Raw genomic sequence first — 15,224 nt, 5'->3', positions numbered from 1 at the left:
TTTCATCAACGCTTAGCGCTTTTTTTACCTTTTTTTTAAAAAGGTAAATTTGTATATAATTTTAAAATTCCATAGAAAAATCTTTTATACACATGTTAATGTATATCCCAGACAGCACACAATATTTACAAAATACAAAATATTTAGAAATATTTATAAGATTTATTTTAAATATTTTGTAAATATTTTCGTGGTTTTAGATTGCACATCAGATCATAAATATTTATTATAAATATTATGAAATACTTATTAGAATAGTTATAGTAAATAACTATAAAAATACATAATGTGAGACATTATAATCCAAATAAAAAATACTTATTAGAAATATTTATTTATATTTATCATAAATATTGCATAAAATATTTAGTATCTAATTCTATATTTTAATAATATTTCGAATAAAGCTTTATATAAAATATTTAGTCTATATTTTAATAATATTTCGAATAAAGCTTTATATAAAATGTGTATAAAATATCTATATAACATTTCAAAAAATGAATATTAATAAATATTTATCATAAATATTCTGTGCTGTCTGAGATATTGCAGTTTGATAGTTACTGAAAATAAGATTGCGAAACATACCAAATAAATCGCTGAACATGCTGCTGGTCTGTGCGGCGAAACCGTTCAGATCGCTGCTAATATTGCTGAAAAAGTCTCGTCCAACCCCACCTCGAGAATCAGACGCGACTAGCTGATTACTGACCGAATCCTTCCGCTGCTGCGTATTGGGAGATTGCGGCGAATGTGTGGGTGATTGTTGCGACTCTCCAAGACCCTAAAAGCAAATGTAAAGATTGCATTCGATGAACCAATTTTGAAGATTAGCGCAAAAAATTTAAAAGATGCTTCAGCGCGACTCTATCAGAACTAAGATACTACTCACATACCTTGAGCAAGCCTTTCTTTGCGGCGGCTTCTTTAGCACTTTTTGTCAAATCTCCCAATGTGCTCTTGCCGACGTATGTCAAATCATCCAGAGTATTTTTACTAACACCCGCCGCGGTTTTGCTCGCCTCCAGCGCGGTTTTCGATACCTCTTGCACTGACTTGGTAGCCTCACCTACCGCTTTCTTCGTTTGTTGCGTCAACTATGATTTAGAAAAAAGAAAACAACTAAGCATACATTTCAATTTCATATATTTTATGTATAACGTAACATTTCACAAAAACGTACTTGCTCCAATGGCGCGAATAGACTGTCTTCGCTTGCCTCTGTAATTTTTTCTTTTGCCTGCTTCAGCTACGATAAATAGAAAATTAAATAAATAAATAGCTACTATCGCATTTATAATAAAATATTTAATTGATTTAATAAAACAATTGATTTAATAAAACTAGAGAACGAATGTTAGTAGCAATTATAAATTACAAATTAACAAAAAACTAATAAGTTTTTATAGACACGTTTAATTAAAACAATTAAGAAAAACCATAAAACATATATTACAAGCAATAGGAGCCAACGCTGGTTATCAATTAGCGCAATTCTTCTTAATATTAAAAATATAAACCTTAACTTTAAACGTTTCCACTCATTTGAGTCTTCATCAGCAATCTTTCCCCCTAGCGCAACGATTGGAGTATTGCATGACAAAATGATATCTCCAACGTTTTTCCTCTCAAAAATTGAACCGTTTACTGTTGTGAGGTAAGTCACATACTCACAAAGTTAAAAAGTTGAGTGGCAATGAGAACTCAAGCTAAAATTAAAAACCAGAATTTTTGAACACAAAAAACATATCCATAGTCAAACATCCACTCATTCAGTGATTACAGAGCATGGGTTACAGAGCATAAGTTATAAATGATAAAATTATCGTAAATACATAGAAGGAAAAAAGGCACTCGAGAGTCAATACGTTAAGATATTAAAATGATCATATCATGTTCAATATATTAATTACAAAAGTAGAATAAATTAGAAAATAAAAGTATTTAAACATGACTAGTTTCGGCTTCCAATTTGAGCCCTCTTCAGATGTTCGACAAATTTTGCGCAATATAATTATCGAAAATATACATAAAATTCACAAACTGAGATAAGTCGCCGGTCATTTTAAATGTAATGATAGAAGTATTCTCTCAGAGGGACGAAAAACTCGTCAAGCGATTGGAAGATCGTTTGCGAAAGATCCTCGTAATTCTAAAGGTAAAACAGAAAAAACGTTGCCAATAATCCAACCACATAGTCAAAACAAGAAACTCGTCACTCTGATAAAACACTCATCTCTGGGAAAATCCAAAAAAAATCCATATTGATAAAAAGTTCGCCAAAAATAAGGTCATATTGTAAAAAGTAACTGTTATCACATCACAATGGTGAAGTCGGTGATAAAATAATATAAAATTTATCACATTATAAACGTAACACGTCCGAATATAAAATAAGACAAAACGACATATCCACTCGACGTGCGAAACTTCCAATTATTAACTTCCAGAATAGTAACATAATTTTCACTAAAGCTGACAAAGGCAACTTAACGGTAGCGCTGGACAAAAACATGTATATTGAAAAAGTTAAGACAATGCTTGATGATGAAGACACGTACTTGAAAATTCTTAAGGATCCTACGAGTAAAATTAACAATAACTTGAGGCAATTGTTGGCAGGATGGAAAAAACAAAATTACATTTCGGAATCAACGTACAAACAACTCTATTGTAGCGATGGTAACATTCCTAGGGCTTATGCGTTGTCAAAAGTGCATAATTGCCCATTTAGAATCATCATATCCTCTTTGGATAGTGCATTATATAATTTGGCAGCGTTCTTACATAGTTTGATTGTCAAAAGTATTCCTAAAGCAGCTAGTAACATCGAGAACAGTTTTGAATTAGTTCAGAAATTAAAAAACATTAAAATTGATCATGATTTTAGTTTGGTGTCGTTGGATGTAATATCACTCTTTACTAACATTCCAATGGATTTAGCAATAGATGCTCTTTCCAATAGATGGGACTTTATTTGCAAGAATTGCAATTTATCGAAAAATGAATTTATCAAAGCTGTTCGCTTAGTGTTGGATTCAACTTATTTCACTTTTGACAATCAATTTAATAAACAGATTTTTGGAATGCCTATGGGCACCGCTTTCTCCGATTGTAGCTAACTTAGTTATGATGGATTTGGAGAATTGGGTGCTGAGCAATATTCAATATCATATACCATTTTACTATAGATATGTAGACTATATCGTTCTTTGTTTACCGAATTCTAAAATTGATTCTATTCTTGAAAAATTCAATTCATTCCACCCAAGGTTACAATTCACCTTGGAATTGGATGGTAATTCTATCAATTTTTTGGATACAACTATAATTTAAAAGAATAACTCATTAGTATTTGATTGGTATCAAAAACCAACGTTTTCGGGAAGATTTTTTAATTTTTTGTCTCAGCATCCAATCTCGCAAAAGAAGGGCATAATATTCAATTTGGTAGATAAAGTTTTTTATATCTCACATCCACAATTTCACAAAAAGAATCTTGAATTTATTGTGAGGACACTTTTGGAAAACGATTATCCATTAGATTTTATATTCGATACTATTAATGAAAGAGTTAAAACATTAATAAATAAACTGAATTCTTGTTCTACTAAAAGAACAAATAACAACTTACCTAAAGAACGAGTTAAATGGTTTTCCATATCGTATCTAGAAGAGATATCGAATAAATTCAAGAATGCAATTAATGGGGTTTGCCATAGGGTTTCATTTTTTAGTTTGAACAAGTTGAATCAGTTTATTAAAGTTCATAAAGATTCTTTAAACAATGAATTAAAAAGGAATGTAGTCTACAAGATTAATTGTTGTGATTGCGATACTTCCTATGTGGGACAAACAGGGAGAAAATTAAAAACCAGAATTTCTGAACACAAAAAACATATCCATAGTCAAACATCCACTCATTCAGAGCATAGGTTGCAAAGCGATCATGACTTTTATTGGCAAAACGTAGAGATTTTGGATGTAGAGAATTATTATAATAAAAGGTTAATATCGGAAATAATGCATATTAATCGACAGACCAATGGGCTGAATCTACAACATGATACCGTTGGTTTAAATCATGCGTACATTGATATTCTCAATAAACTTTAAGGCTTGTTCGTAATATAATACATGTCATAAGCTTGTTTGTCTTCAAATTGACCGCTATGTTACTATTTATTTAACCGACTGTCGAAATGACAAGACACATATTGTTTTCGTAGTTATTATTTTTTAAAATTTGACGATAATTTTTAACATATTAACGAGTTACAAAATGTTGCATAAGAGAGATTCATTGTTCAGTGTAGAAGCGTCGACTGTATGAGGTGAGGTGATTATTAATTTTCAAATTATATACATACGATAATTTAATCATTTATATAATTTTAGCTTGAGCTCTCATTGCCACTAAATTTTCTAACTTTGTGAGTATGTGACTTACCTCACAACAGTAAACGGTTCAATTTTTGAGAGGAAAAACATTGGAGATATCATTTTGTCATGCAATACTCCAATCGTTGCGCTAGGGGGAAAGATTGCTGATGAAGACTCAAATCATGAGTGGAAACGTTCAAAAAAAGTCAAGGTTTATATTTTTAATATTAAGAAGAATTGCGCTAATTGGTAACCAACGTTGGCTCCTATTGCCTGTAACATATGTTTTATGGTTTTTCTTAATTGTTTTAGTAGCAATTTATTGACGATTGCTTAAACAGAGGGTCATATATTAAGAACATATTGGACCAATATTGTACTAGTAAATTGTGCCAGAGAAGCAACTGGACCAAATATTTTATTATTACGCATGCTTCACCTTGTCCATGTGTGCAAGTAGCCCATCCTGGCTGCTCTGTCTAGTTTCGCGCATTAAGTCCTTCGCCTGGCTAGCAATCTGCTCGAACAAAGAACCCTGCGAGCCCTGTCGAAGAACACCGTTTCCGGTAGCGGTACTACTACCGCTGCCACCGCTATTCTGCCGTTGCACCAAGTTATCGTTGCTAGATTTCTGCATAATCGTTGGTCCTGCCGATGCCTGACGTTGAAGCTGCATCGCTTCGTGATGCTGAAGCTCGGTGGTGGTGACCGCACTTATCTGTCGTGGTAGGAGAGGCCCACCAGCGGTGTTGAAGCTGGAGGCTCTCGCCAGGACGTTGCCAACGCTTGGCTGACGCTGTAGACCCGGTCCCGTGGGTGGTACCTGGAAAAAAGTACGTGAACGTTTATAATTATTCTCAACTGCTACGAAAAAACAGACAATCTTTTTATTAGAAAATAATGGGAAAATCGGGGGTTCAAATCATCAATAATCCCGTATGTCTCTGAAAAATTTTTTACTCGAAAAAAGTCAATTAAAAGTAGAAAAATGCTCGTGTAATAACGTTGCTTCTGGAAAATTATTATTTATTATTAATAAATTCATTATATATAACAATTTTATATCAATAGAAAACTTTTAAGGCACACGGGATTGCAGCAGAAAGAACTCCAAGACTTTTATACTAAAAAGTGTTTTTTTTTTCTGAAAATATTACACATTTATAATTAACACAAGATTTAATAAATATCTATCATAGTCTCAAGATTCAAGATATGAGTAATAATAAGTTAGTCATGCTTTAATAAAAGATATCACGTTGAAATAGTACAGAGATTTAGGTCTAGATAAAACAATTTGTATTTGACAATACAAGTGATAACTACAAGAAGAGCCGTACTTTTCACTGTAATTTAAATAGTGCATTATCTCTGTGCATACTGCATATACATGTGTTGAAAAGATCAAAATCGTGTTCCTTACAATCATTTTAAAGTCAATGAAACATAACTCGTGAACGTGTATCGACAAAAAGATGAAAGGATGTATATGTAAATGTATCTGTAGATGTTATTTCATGTATGTTTTGTGGATCGCATGAGAAATAGACACTAGCATCAATGCAATAACGTATCTTCAAAGAATAATATGAAAAGAATATATGTATCATAATAAATCTCATTCGTTCGTTTCATGCTAAGAAGAAATGGTGCGAAATACAGACTGAAGATCAGACAACTATATATATAATAGACTTCACGCAATCACATACTTAATGCCAGCTATGGGACGTGAATGGGGATTATCATAATGTTTGTGTTTTCAAAGGCGAACGTGCAAAGAATACTCAAACAATGGATATATCTCGTAAAACGAACGTCAATTAATCGTAAAAACAATAATGCACCTTTAAAATAAAATGCAAATCAAAGACGAGAAGCTTTAACATTCTTCTCAAACAATATTTTTAACGAGAAATATGAATTTAAAAAAAGGAGAGAAAAAGATGAGAGAGTGATAGGCAAACATTTCACACTCCGTGGAAATTATTCCCTCCAGTATCCAATTCGATTTCATTCTATCATGCATCAACCCCCAAATGATACCAAGGATGCGTTCCACTTAACGTTCGCAAGCAACGCTTGCGAGCATCATTTCACCTTTGTTGTCATCCAATGTTAAATAAGAATGAAATGATGCATGTGAATGTTGCAAACGTTAAACTGAACACATCCCAAAGTGACACTCTCGAGGAGATATTCGAAAGTGACAGAATTAAAGGTACATATGAAGATGACTCACAGGAGTGACATATCTACTGATACGTGAAGTCCTGTGAGGTGTGGTAGGACGTTCAGTATCGTTGAGCGAAGATTGAGTGCCTAAAGATCCCATGCTTATCCCTGTGAACTGTCCTACCGAACTTTGTGCGCTCAGGATAGTGCGCGGTGTTATTGTCGACGCGGAGTCTGACTCAAAGCTACCACCCTCCTCTTTATCCTATAATCAAGCTATCCGTTAGCGCACACCGGAGATGCCAGTTCGAGATTTAACGCATAACGTAACACGCTATGAAAGTATTTCGTAGATATCGTATTTATGCACGAATCATTATTGTGTGCCGATTTATAGAATTGAAAAATATCTACGAATTTTTAATTTTAATTCGATGTATGTGAAACCTTCAATGATATTATATCTGTTACCTATTATTATAAAATTGAAATACTATTAATGGATTACATGTTACGGAACCAAGAGATTTTCGTTATTTTTAATTTTTTAATTCTGATGTCGTGCATGCGACATGATTTATGTCATACGATGTAAACTATAATTACATGAAATATAAAATATCATTTAGCATATAGAAAATAGTGCATTTAAAAAAAGGGAAGGAAAAAAAACAAGAGAAGGAGTCAGGGAAAAAGTTTATGTACTTACATTAGTAGACTGCGAACCCTCGAGAATTTTTGGATTTAACTCAAGCTCGGAGTCTCTGTTAAAGCTTGGGCTACTGAGATCGCTGTGACTAGAAGACGTGCTCGGCGGACTCTCGGGTCGTATCGGTGAGTCCTCCTCCACCCCGGGATATTGCAAAGAACTTGGTGGATTGTAAACGTTCTTTGGATCCACTGAGAGCGACATTTGTTGAGGCTGACTCACTTGTGGGCAATTGTACCCTGCGAAAAGTAATTGAATAATAAAAATACTTGAACACTAAAACTCACTTTAATTGAATATAAAATTTCTTTTATTCTTTTATATAATATAAAAATATTTGAATTGTATAAATGTTAAAATGCTTTACTGCTTTAATATAATTTTTAATATTGAGTACCTTTTTTTATAAAACACTCACCCGGTGATAAATCTGACGATGCCATCTCAGAGACGAAATCGCTCAGAGAGGAATAAGAGGAGCTGGTGCTTTCGGCGCCCTCAGAATCGGAGCCGCTTTCGTCTGTAGGCTGCGTCTCATGTTCCCTCATCGCTTTCAGAGCGTTCGCCAGCGAGCTACCGGAGTCCCAAACGGGAAAGTAGATTGGCTCGAGATTGGTCGCGTACCAGCGCGGCTTGTCGCCAATTTGCGCTGGGTCGAACACCCCGGTCTGCACTCGGAGGAAGGCCACATTGCTTGGCGTGAGGGACCATTCGGCCAGAAACTCGACCGCCTGCGTACGCGCGAATCTGTTGAGGAAGCTACTCTTCCTGGGTCGCGAGCGAAGAAACGAGTTGATTTGGAAGGCCACCACTGGCCGAGGGTATAGTCGCAGGGTACGAGTGTGCTCGGTGAAGTTGGCCAACAGGTTCTGTGAGTTAAAGAATCGCACCATAGCGACCCGCGTGGCAATGTCTACTGAATCCACGTCGTTTCCGTAGATGAAGGGATTGAAAGGTGCCGGGCTCTGTCCGGTCACCTTCGGCGGATACGGACCGGCCGGGCCGTATCCACCGATCGTCTGTGACATCGACGGCCGACGAGGTGGACTCGATGATGAGCTCATGCTAGGCGAATTCAACGGAGTGTGTTGAACATGTGAGCACTGATCGATGCTCGGCCTGTGCTTCGTCGATGCTACACTGTAGGGTTTATTGGTAGTATTTTTATTAGCATTCAGCATTGTAAAAATATTTAAAGTTTAAATAGTGGCGGTACTTTACAATTGATAAATAAATATATCTGTCGATAATTTTTCTTCAAAGAAAAGCACAAATCTTTTTTCAGCTACATTCTGTAGTCAAAATTTTATTTTTATATTATTATTAATAATTTTATTGTCTTACGATAGGTTTCATTAAAAGACAATAGGCGTGGTAATTACATTGACATACCTTAAACTGGAAAGATGGGAGGTTGCGCTTTCTCTTCTGCTTGGCGCCTGAAAAGACAGACGCATCGAGATGTCTTGCGGAGGCAATGGAGGGCCTGACATACTGGCCATCGCCTAGAAATTCGTCAGAGTAAATTAACGGTTCATTACAATGCTTGTTATTCATTGCTACTTTGTTGCTAGTTGCTGCTTCTACTTCTACTTCGACTAATAAATTATCTACAAACAAAAAGTGACAAACGTTATGAAAAGAATTTTCCGATATCGACTATCAACTTCTAGTTTTTAAGAAGCAAACCGATCTTTTGTGGATCTCTATTTATATTTGCTACTTGTAATTATTTACAATATTATTTTATAGCATTAGCAAATGTGTGTGGCTGTCATCAACCTGATTCTATATACGACTCTAAACGTGATAAATCATGCATGCGACTAACTACGAAATAAGGGATACGCCACTAAGCGGATTGAGAATTAGTAAAATATTTACACTAGAGCCAACTTGATCCATCAGTTGCATTGCCTGCGATGAGGGTAAGGAGTCATTAAATACTCTTCATCAGTCAGCTTCGTAATAAGTGTATATGTATATCGCCGCTTAAATGCCGACAAGAATCTCATTACCTGCTTCAGATGATTCTTCAAGATGGTACCCTCCGGTTCCGGCAAAGGTGGTAAACTGTCTTCGCCCAAAGCGCCTGGTGCCGTTATCTTATTGCTATCTAAGTCTACCAGCCAGATATCATCGGGCATCTTGAAGTTCTTTTTGTACAATAGGAAGGACGCAGGTATTCCGATCACGAAAGGAGTCGGAGCGAGCAGCAATTGTTCCGCGCAGCTCATGCACGTGGGAAGTAAGGGTATTGCGGGAAACATGTACTCCAACGGGTAGATCATCGTGACAAACGCCATGACCGACATGGACAAAGCGTTATAATCCCGTGATTGAAGTACAATCTGAAAGGAAAGTTAATCATTCTGTTTAGAAATTTTAGCTCTGGATGTTTAAGGTACGAAAAAGGCACTTTAATGAAAAATATATACTTTATACAATAATAATAATTAGAAGAATTAGAAGAATACATTTTATATTTTTTCAATATTATTTTACACTTGTGTACCTTGTTTTCTAAGAGAATCAGCGTGAGGACCTTCAAACATATGTCGACGCCGAGAAGTTCCAACGGCAGATGCAGAGGGAAATCGACTAGGGTGAACCTGGTATGGTCCGGCAAGGCGAAACACAGCGGGGGTTGCAAGCTCGATGATATTATCTCAACCTCGACGCGTGTCTTTGCTGGAACGGGCACGGGGCTGCTGAGTAAACGCAGTATCCATGTCTCAATTTCGCGAACGTCGTGAAGTACGATAGACGGCGTGTCGCCCAGAGCCTGACCCGTCAGAACACTCCATACTGTATCTCTGTAACGGAGGAAGTTCAGTTAACGTAGAAATTTTTCACGCTCTTTATCTCCTTTTTAAAAATTGTGAAGCATTATACAGGATTGTTAAAATTCGAACACACCTGTTGGTCTGCCGAGAAGCTCCAACTTTCTGCGGCGAAAAACTCTCGTTGCACGCGTCGATGATCTTCTTCAGAACGAAAAGACATTCTCGGAACATCGAGAAGAACGGATGATGAGAAATTATGCATAGTGAAGTCAAGGAATGATTGCGAACCCTCTGTGAGAATATTGTAAAATTGTTATTGGCGAACTTTAACATTATTTTTATGTAAAATTATATATTATTCTCAACCCCCCCCCCCTTCTAAAATACTTTTTAAACAAATTAATTATTAATCCTGATGATCTGTTAAAATTTACTATACAATTATATCGTTTAGGATAATATAATTGAAAAATTCTAAAAACTAAGAAATAAAAAATTTTCACAGAAAAAGAATCTTAAATTACATTAACAGATGAAGGCATTAAATACCAGAGAATAAAGTTTTAAAATAAAATATCAGTAAGAAAATAAATGATATTTTGGATCAAATAGACTCGAAAAAACCAGAAGGGTTAATGAAAACTGTTTCTAGTGCTGTTATTAGTCAGTGATATCGACCTGACGTCTTCGAGATGCACGTGGCGAAGGGGAATGACTGCCGCCGCTCTCGCTGTCTCCACTCGGTGCGATGAATTCTAATCTCGGAGCGTGGGGTACCTGCGGGGTGTCCGAATCCCTCCTGCTACTAGAGCAATCTTTCTCAGAGTCACTAGGACCCACTGCACTGCTCCTATAGTCGCTATAACAAACGGCTAGAGATACAGTCTTATAAACGGGACAATCTGTCGGATGCAAATTGTATACGCGCGAATCATTCGGGTAGTTTAAAACAAGAATCTTCATCTCTTAAGAATCTTTATTTTTAAAGAATTAATTATTTTAGAATCTCTTCGTTTTGAGAAACGAGAAGTTTCGTCGTCTTTTATATAGCTATATAAAATATAACTGCGCCGAGTATATTGGAATTCTGTTCCAATTTTTTTTATTGAATGTAAAAATTAAAAGAAGGCTAATAATTATAAGCCATTTCACCTAGAAAAAGCGGAATCCGTGCTTCTCTCCATGCTCTTCCTCCAGCTTTCTCTACGAAACGTGGTATTGTACTTTTCTCTCTTGAGCGAAATTCCCCCGCCAGCCACGACCCCCGCTCTTTCAGTAGGTCGGTAGAAATTCACACAGATCCCGTAACGCGTTTTTCCTGCGTATTGCAAAATATTTGTAACGTAGAGCGGATTCTTGCAAATCTCACGTGCGACACAAGTAGAACGCATACGAACCTGAATCTTTATCGGTGAGGGTGAAGGTAAAGGACGTTGCCTCTCGTAAGGCCGTGCGCTTTGGTCCCACGCTACTGCAACCTTCCGGTTGGCAGAAGTACACCATATCCAGAGGCAGAGGAAAATCCTTGTGATCCTCCACCGGATATCTGCGTAGCAACTCCGGAACCTGTGTTAAATAAAAGTCATTATTTCCTTTCCCTAAATCGTATTTTATCAATTATTTTTTTATATTCCAGTTTCTCGAAGGAATAGCTTATAGCTTGGCAAAAAATCGATTAGACGCATATTAAAGCCGTATCACGATTTAATATAAAAACAAATATAAAAACAAATTAAACCGTGAAAAATCCTCAATACATTTTAATGTGTTGTTAAATAAAATACTTGTAATTTATAATTCCAAAATTCTATATAAAATTTTGCAAATACAGACTTTAATATTTCGCATTAATTGTTATACCTGTACGGGCTGACGAGAGGTAGCAGGCATCCTGGCCCCCACGATGGCGAGATAATCTACCAATCGGGGGCACAGGAATTTCTTCTGTATATCCATGGCTGTGATCTATGTGTGTACAGCTGTGTCACCGTTGTATACAGTGTATACAGGACATCCGAGCTGCTGAACTCTCTTCAGGGTCGTTTCCAGCTTGAATCATGATTGTACCATTCTCTCGCTTATTTATCCCACCTGTGAACAGAGAGTTAGAGAGGTTGCAATTAATTGACGTCCCTGTCTCACTATTTGCTGAATAGTCCAGATTAATTAAACTTCCGCTATAATTATTCTCGAGCGGAATGAATTTGTAGATAACACATCCGCTTATACTTTGTTATTTTTAATAAAGTATTTCTCGGCTAACATCGTAACAATATTCTTTCTTTAAAAGATATCTTAAGGGTAATCATATTTTAAATTAAACTTCATGCTATAATTTAATATTTTTAATTAAACTTCATGCTATAATTTTCTTAAGTTAAAATTAAAACTGTCGTTGACGTAGATTGCTTCCACTTCTCAAGTTTTAATTACGCTGCATAATTATCTCGTTTTCGTAAAGATTTAACCTAAGTAACATTCGTTTATCATGATAAGGTCAAAATGAAGTAATATGACTGAAACTTGACGAAGTTTCACTAAATTTTATATCAATTTGATGTCATTTAACTGTAACATTGCGTGTTACTTGGAAAGTTAATATTAGAATCAATAAATACCCAATTATTTTAATCTTTAAAAATTATATACCAAAGATTAAAATAATTAAACGTTTAAAAGAAAGGATTATTTATTATTATATTTCAAAATCTTAAATTTTAGTTATAAAAGTGAAACGTTGGGTGTTAACGAATCAATTTCTCTAAAGCTATGATCGCGAAGGGCGGATAGGCAGAAAAGACTCGAAAGTTTCAGTGAATTTTATGTCAATTTGACGTTATTGTGACATTACTTGGTAAGTTAATATCAGTATCCTTAAACGTTGACTATTTTAATCTTTGGAAATTATTCAAATTACACACCAAAGATTTAAAAAAAAGGGATTATTTATTGTCATATTTCAAAATCTTAAATTTCAGTTACAAAAGTAATCGAGATGTTTGGCGGTAACAGATAAATTTCACTAAAGTGAAGAGTGGATGGGTAAAAGAAGCCGGAGGGCAGCAGCCGGTCCGGACGAGATTTCAGAAGATCAATGATTCCAAAGGCCCAAAAAGGATATCTGTGTCACCGTGTCGGGGGTAAAAGGGAACGAGCGTGCATGCGCGTGGTATGTTTAATTCCGATATCGGACCTCATCTTGTATTTCGCGCCGTGGCGCAACGTAGACGGGGACGACGGAGCGGACGCCGCGGACGGAGTCATGTGCACGAAGCCACGTACTTCCGTGTTCGATTATACCGCCGACGTATGGCAGACGATTACAGACTGAAACTGTACCTACGTGATCGCTTGATTGTCGCGGAAAAAGAGCCGATCCGGCGACAAATGAGATCCGATCGTCCGAATGTTTTCTATCTGTCCGGGGACTTTCAAATACCATCTAGACTCTAGACGATTCTCAAAGAAGTCTTCTTTTTTTTGGTCTTTTTTCGGTACATGAAAGAAACGATTGATCGGAAAGTTCAGTGCGATGTTCAGTGATCTAATCCGTGTTCCGTTAATGATTTGAAGAACTCAATCTTAATGATAAAATTTCGCATTTAATTCCCATTTATTCTCATCTTAATTTGAAAATTTCATTTAAGTCCAATTTCTCAGGTTCATTAGAAGAAAACGGATTACGTCGCTGTAATATCATGAAGTTAAGACATTTATTTGCAGACTCATTTTCTCTCAAGCCTTCAAAAAAAGAATAGAGTGCGGTGACATTAACTGAACTTTTCGATTCTTAAAGGAATGTTTTATTATACCATTCATACGTACGTAGACAGTTTGATAAATCAGTGACTTTTTGAAAGAAGATTACGTTGAAAAATAAATCGAATTTTGGTAAAAAAAAAAAAAAGTTAAAAAATCTCACTGATTCAGTCCTCTTCTATATATAAAATTATTTGCAAAAATTATGCAAAATTGAATGTCACTCCAAACAAATTGCAAATGTAGATTTTTTTTACGTATGGTATCCTAAAGTTGCACATTAATTGCAATACGCTTCGTTTCTTGATCTAGAAGTTCGAAATTCTAAAAATCAATTTCGCGCGCATAAATTAAAAAGTAAAATTATGCGTGACATTAACGCATGTTTCAAATGTGACAGCAAAATGAAAGTATTGATCACGTTAAAAGCTCGTTTGTCAAAAATTCAACGATGCATTATATCTGGTCGAAGGTCGCGTTTAACAATTCACCGAATCTCCCGACTCCCGAGCGTGCCGCGATCAATTATTCAACCCACCTTCCCGAGGCGCGAATGGTATCGCCGAGATGCAAAGACAGCAATAATGACATCCGGAATTATTTCCGCCCAGATGTGAGAAAGCTGCGCCCAGCTGTGACGTTAAATAGCACGTATACCTGCGGGCGACCTACTGTTTCGATAAGAACACGACAGTTAACGAGTTGACCTCGTCGAGTTCTGCTGCTCCTGGAGAGTAACTTCAATCATACTATTGACTTGAAGAACATCAATCATGATTTTACAGCGACTCGTACATTCAGTCAATTAATTCGGCTGTCGGCAGATTCGCTAAGGAACGTTCCAATCCCGAATTGTGACGAAGAAAGAATTCAAGATCGTCTCTTTACCTCAGTCGGAAAATATATCAGATTCTCGTAGCCATCATCCGTGTGAGAAACTCAATTAAACGGACTCACGCTTAAGTTCGCAAACAATTACGCCGTGCCGAGATTGCTTCACCGCATCGATCCCGAGGCATGAACAAGCCCCACCGGAAGAGACAGTTTCATCTTTCTGACATCCCGACGTCCACTCGGGGAGCAGTGCTCGGATTCGCGAATCGTAACGAGAGATTCGATTGACCAACCCTCCCGGGAAGGGAGGAATTAAATTTGCGCGAAGAAAAAAAAGTATCCGGGATCACTTTGTTAGCTCAAGGCCGTTCCGAAGCAAACCTGCAGGGATCATTCTACAAACAATTCTATTGACAAATAATCCTTTGACGTCGGCATCGCGACGTCGTCTAGCCTGCTCCTCCGCCACCGTCATCGCTCACAAGACACTTACGTTTTACAATGCGTATTAACGCGGAGAATAACCGCGCTCGGTCCTCTTCCGACCGCCATACGAACGATTGTCAGGCCGACGG

General features: G+C 36.5%; 1 protein-coding gene across 4 annotated transcripts in view; it reads right to left on the bottom strand.

Moving 5' to 3' along the window:
* The window catches only part of Rab3-GEF (Rab3 GDP-GTP exchange factor), a 38,414-nt gene extending 23,196 nt beyond the window's left edge, over positions 1-15,218 (bottom strand). For 2 of the 4 annotated variants that reach the window (XM_018519758.1, XM_018519759.1), the window contains exons 1-17: positions 15,143-15,218; positions 11,917-12,147; positions 11,454-11,622; positions 11,209-11,374; positions 10,735-10,915; positions 10,190-10,347; positions 9,786-10,086; positions 9,289-9,621; positions 9,155-9,187; positions 8,663-8,775; positions 7,689-8,410; positions 7,271-7,509; positions 6,629-6,826; positions 4,826-5,209; positions 1,187-1,252; positions 900-1,100; positions 592-787 (exon numbers count right to left, since the gene is read on the bottom strand). In XM_018519758.1, the coding sequence (XP_018375260.1) occupies positions 592-787; positions 900-1,100; positions 1,187-1,252; positions 4,826-5,209; positions 6,629-6,826; positions 7,271-7,509; positions 7,689-8,410; positions 8,663-8,775; positions 9,155-9,187; positions 9,289-9,621; positions 9,786-10,086; positions 10,190-10,347; positions 10,735-10,915; positions 11,209-11,374; positions 11,454-11,622; positions 11,917-12,012 (3,556 nt within the window). In that variant the 5' untranslated portion in view covers positions 12,013-12,147; positions 15,143-15,218. Of the gene's footprint in view, positions 1-591; positions 788-899; positions 1,101-1,186; positions 1,253-4,825; positions 5,210-6,628; positions 6,827-7,270; positions 7,510-7,688; positions 8,411-8,662; positions 8,776-9,154; positions 9,188-9,288; positions 9,622-9,785; positions 10,087-10,189; positions 10,348-10,734; positions 10,916-11,208; positions 11,375-11,453; positions 11,623-11,916; positions 12,148-15,142 lie in introns of those variants that run through there. The other 2 variants (XM_018519760.1, XM_018519757.1) reach the window with 2 other exon arrangements.
* Positions 15,219-15,224: the final 6 nt, after the last annotated feature.

This window comes from Trachymyrmex cornetzi, unplaced genomic scaffold (genome assembly GCF_001594075.2).
Source record: "Trachymyrmex cornetzi isolate Tcor2-1 unplaced genomic scaffold, Tcor1.1 scaffold840, whole genome shotgun sequence".
In the NCBI taxonomy this organism is placed as follows: Eukaryota; Metazoa; Arthropoda; class Insecta; order Hymenoptera; family Formicidae; genus Trachymyrmex; species Trachymyrmex cornetzi.
Note: the sequence above shows the minus strand (reverse complement) of the source record. Positions and strands in the feature narration are given on the sequence as shown.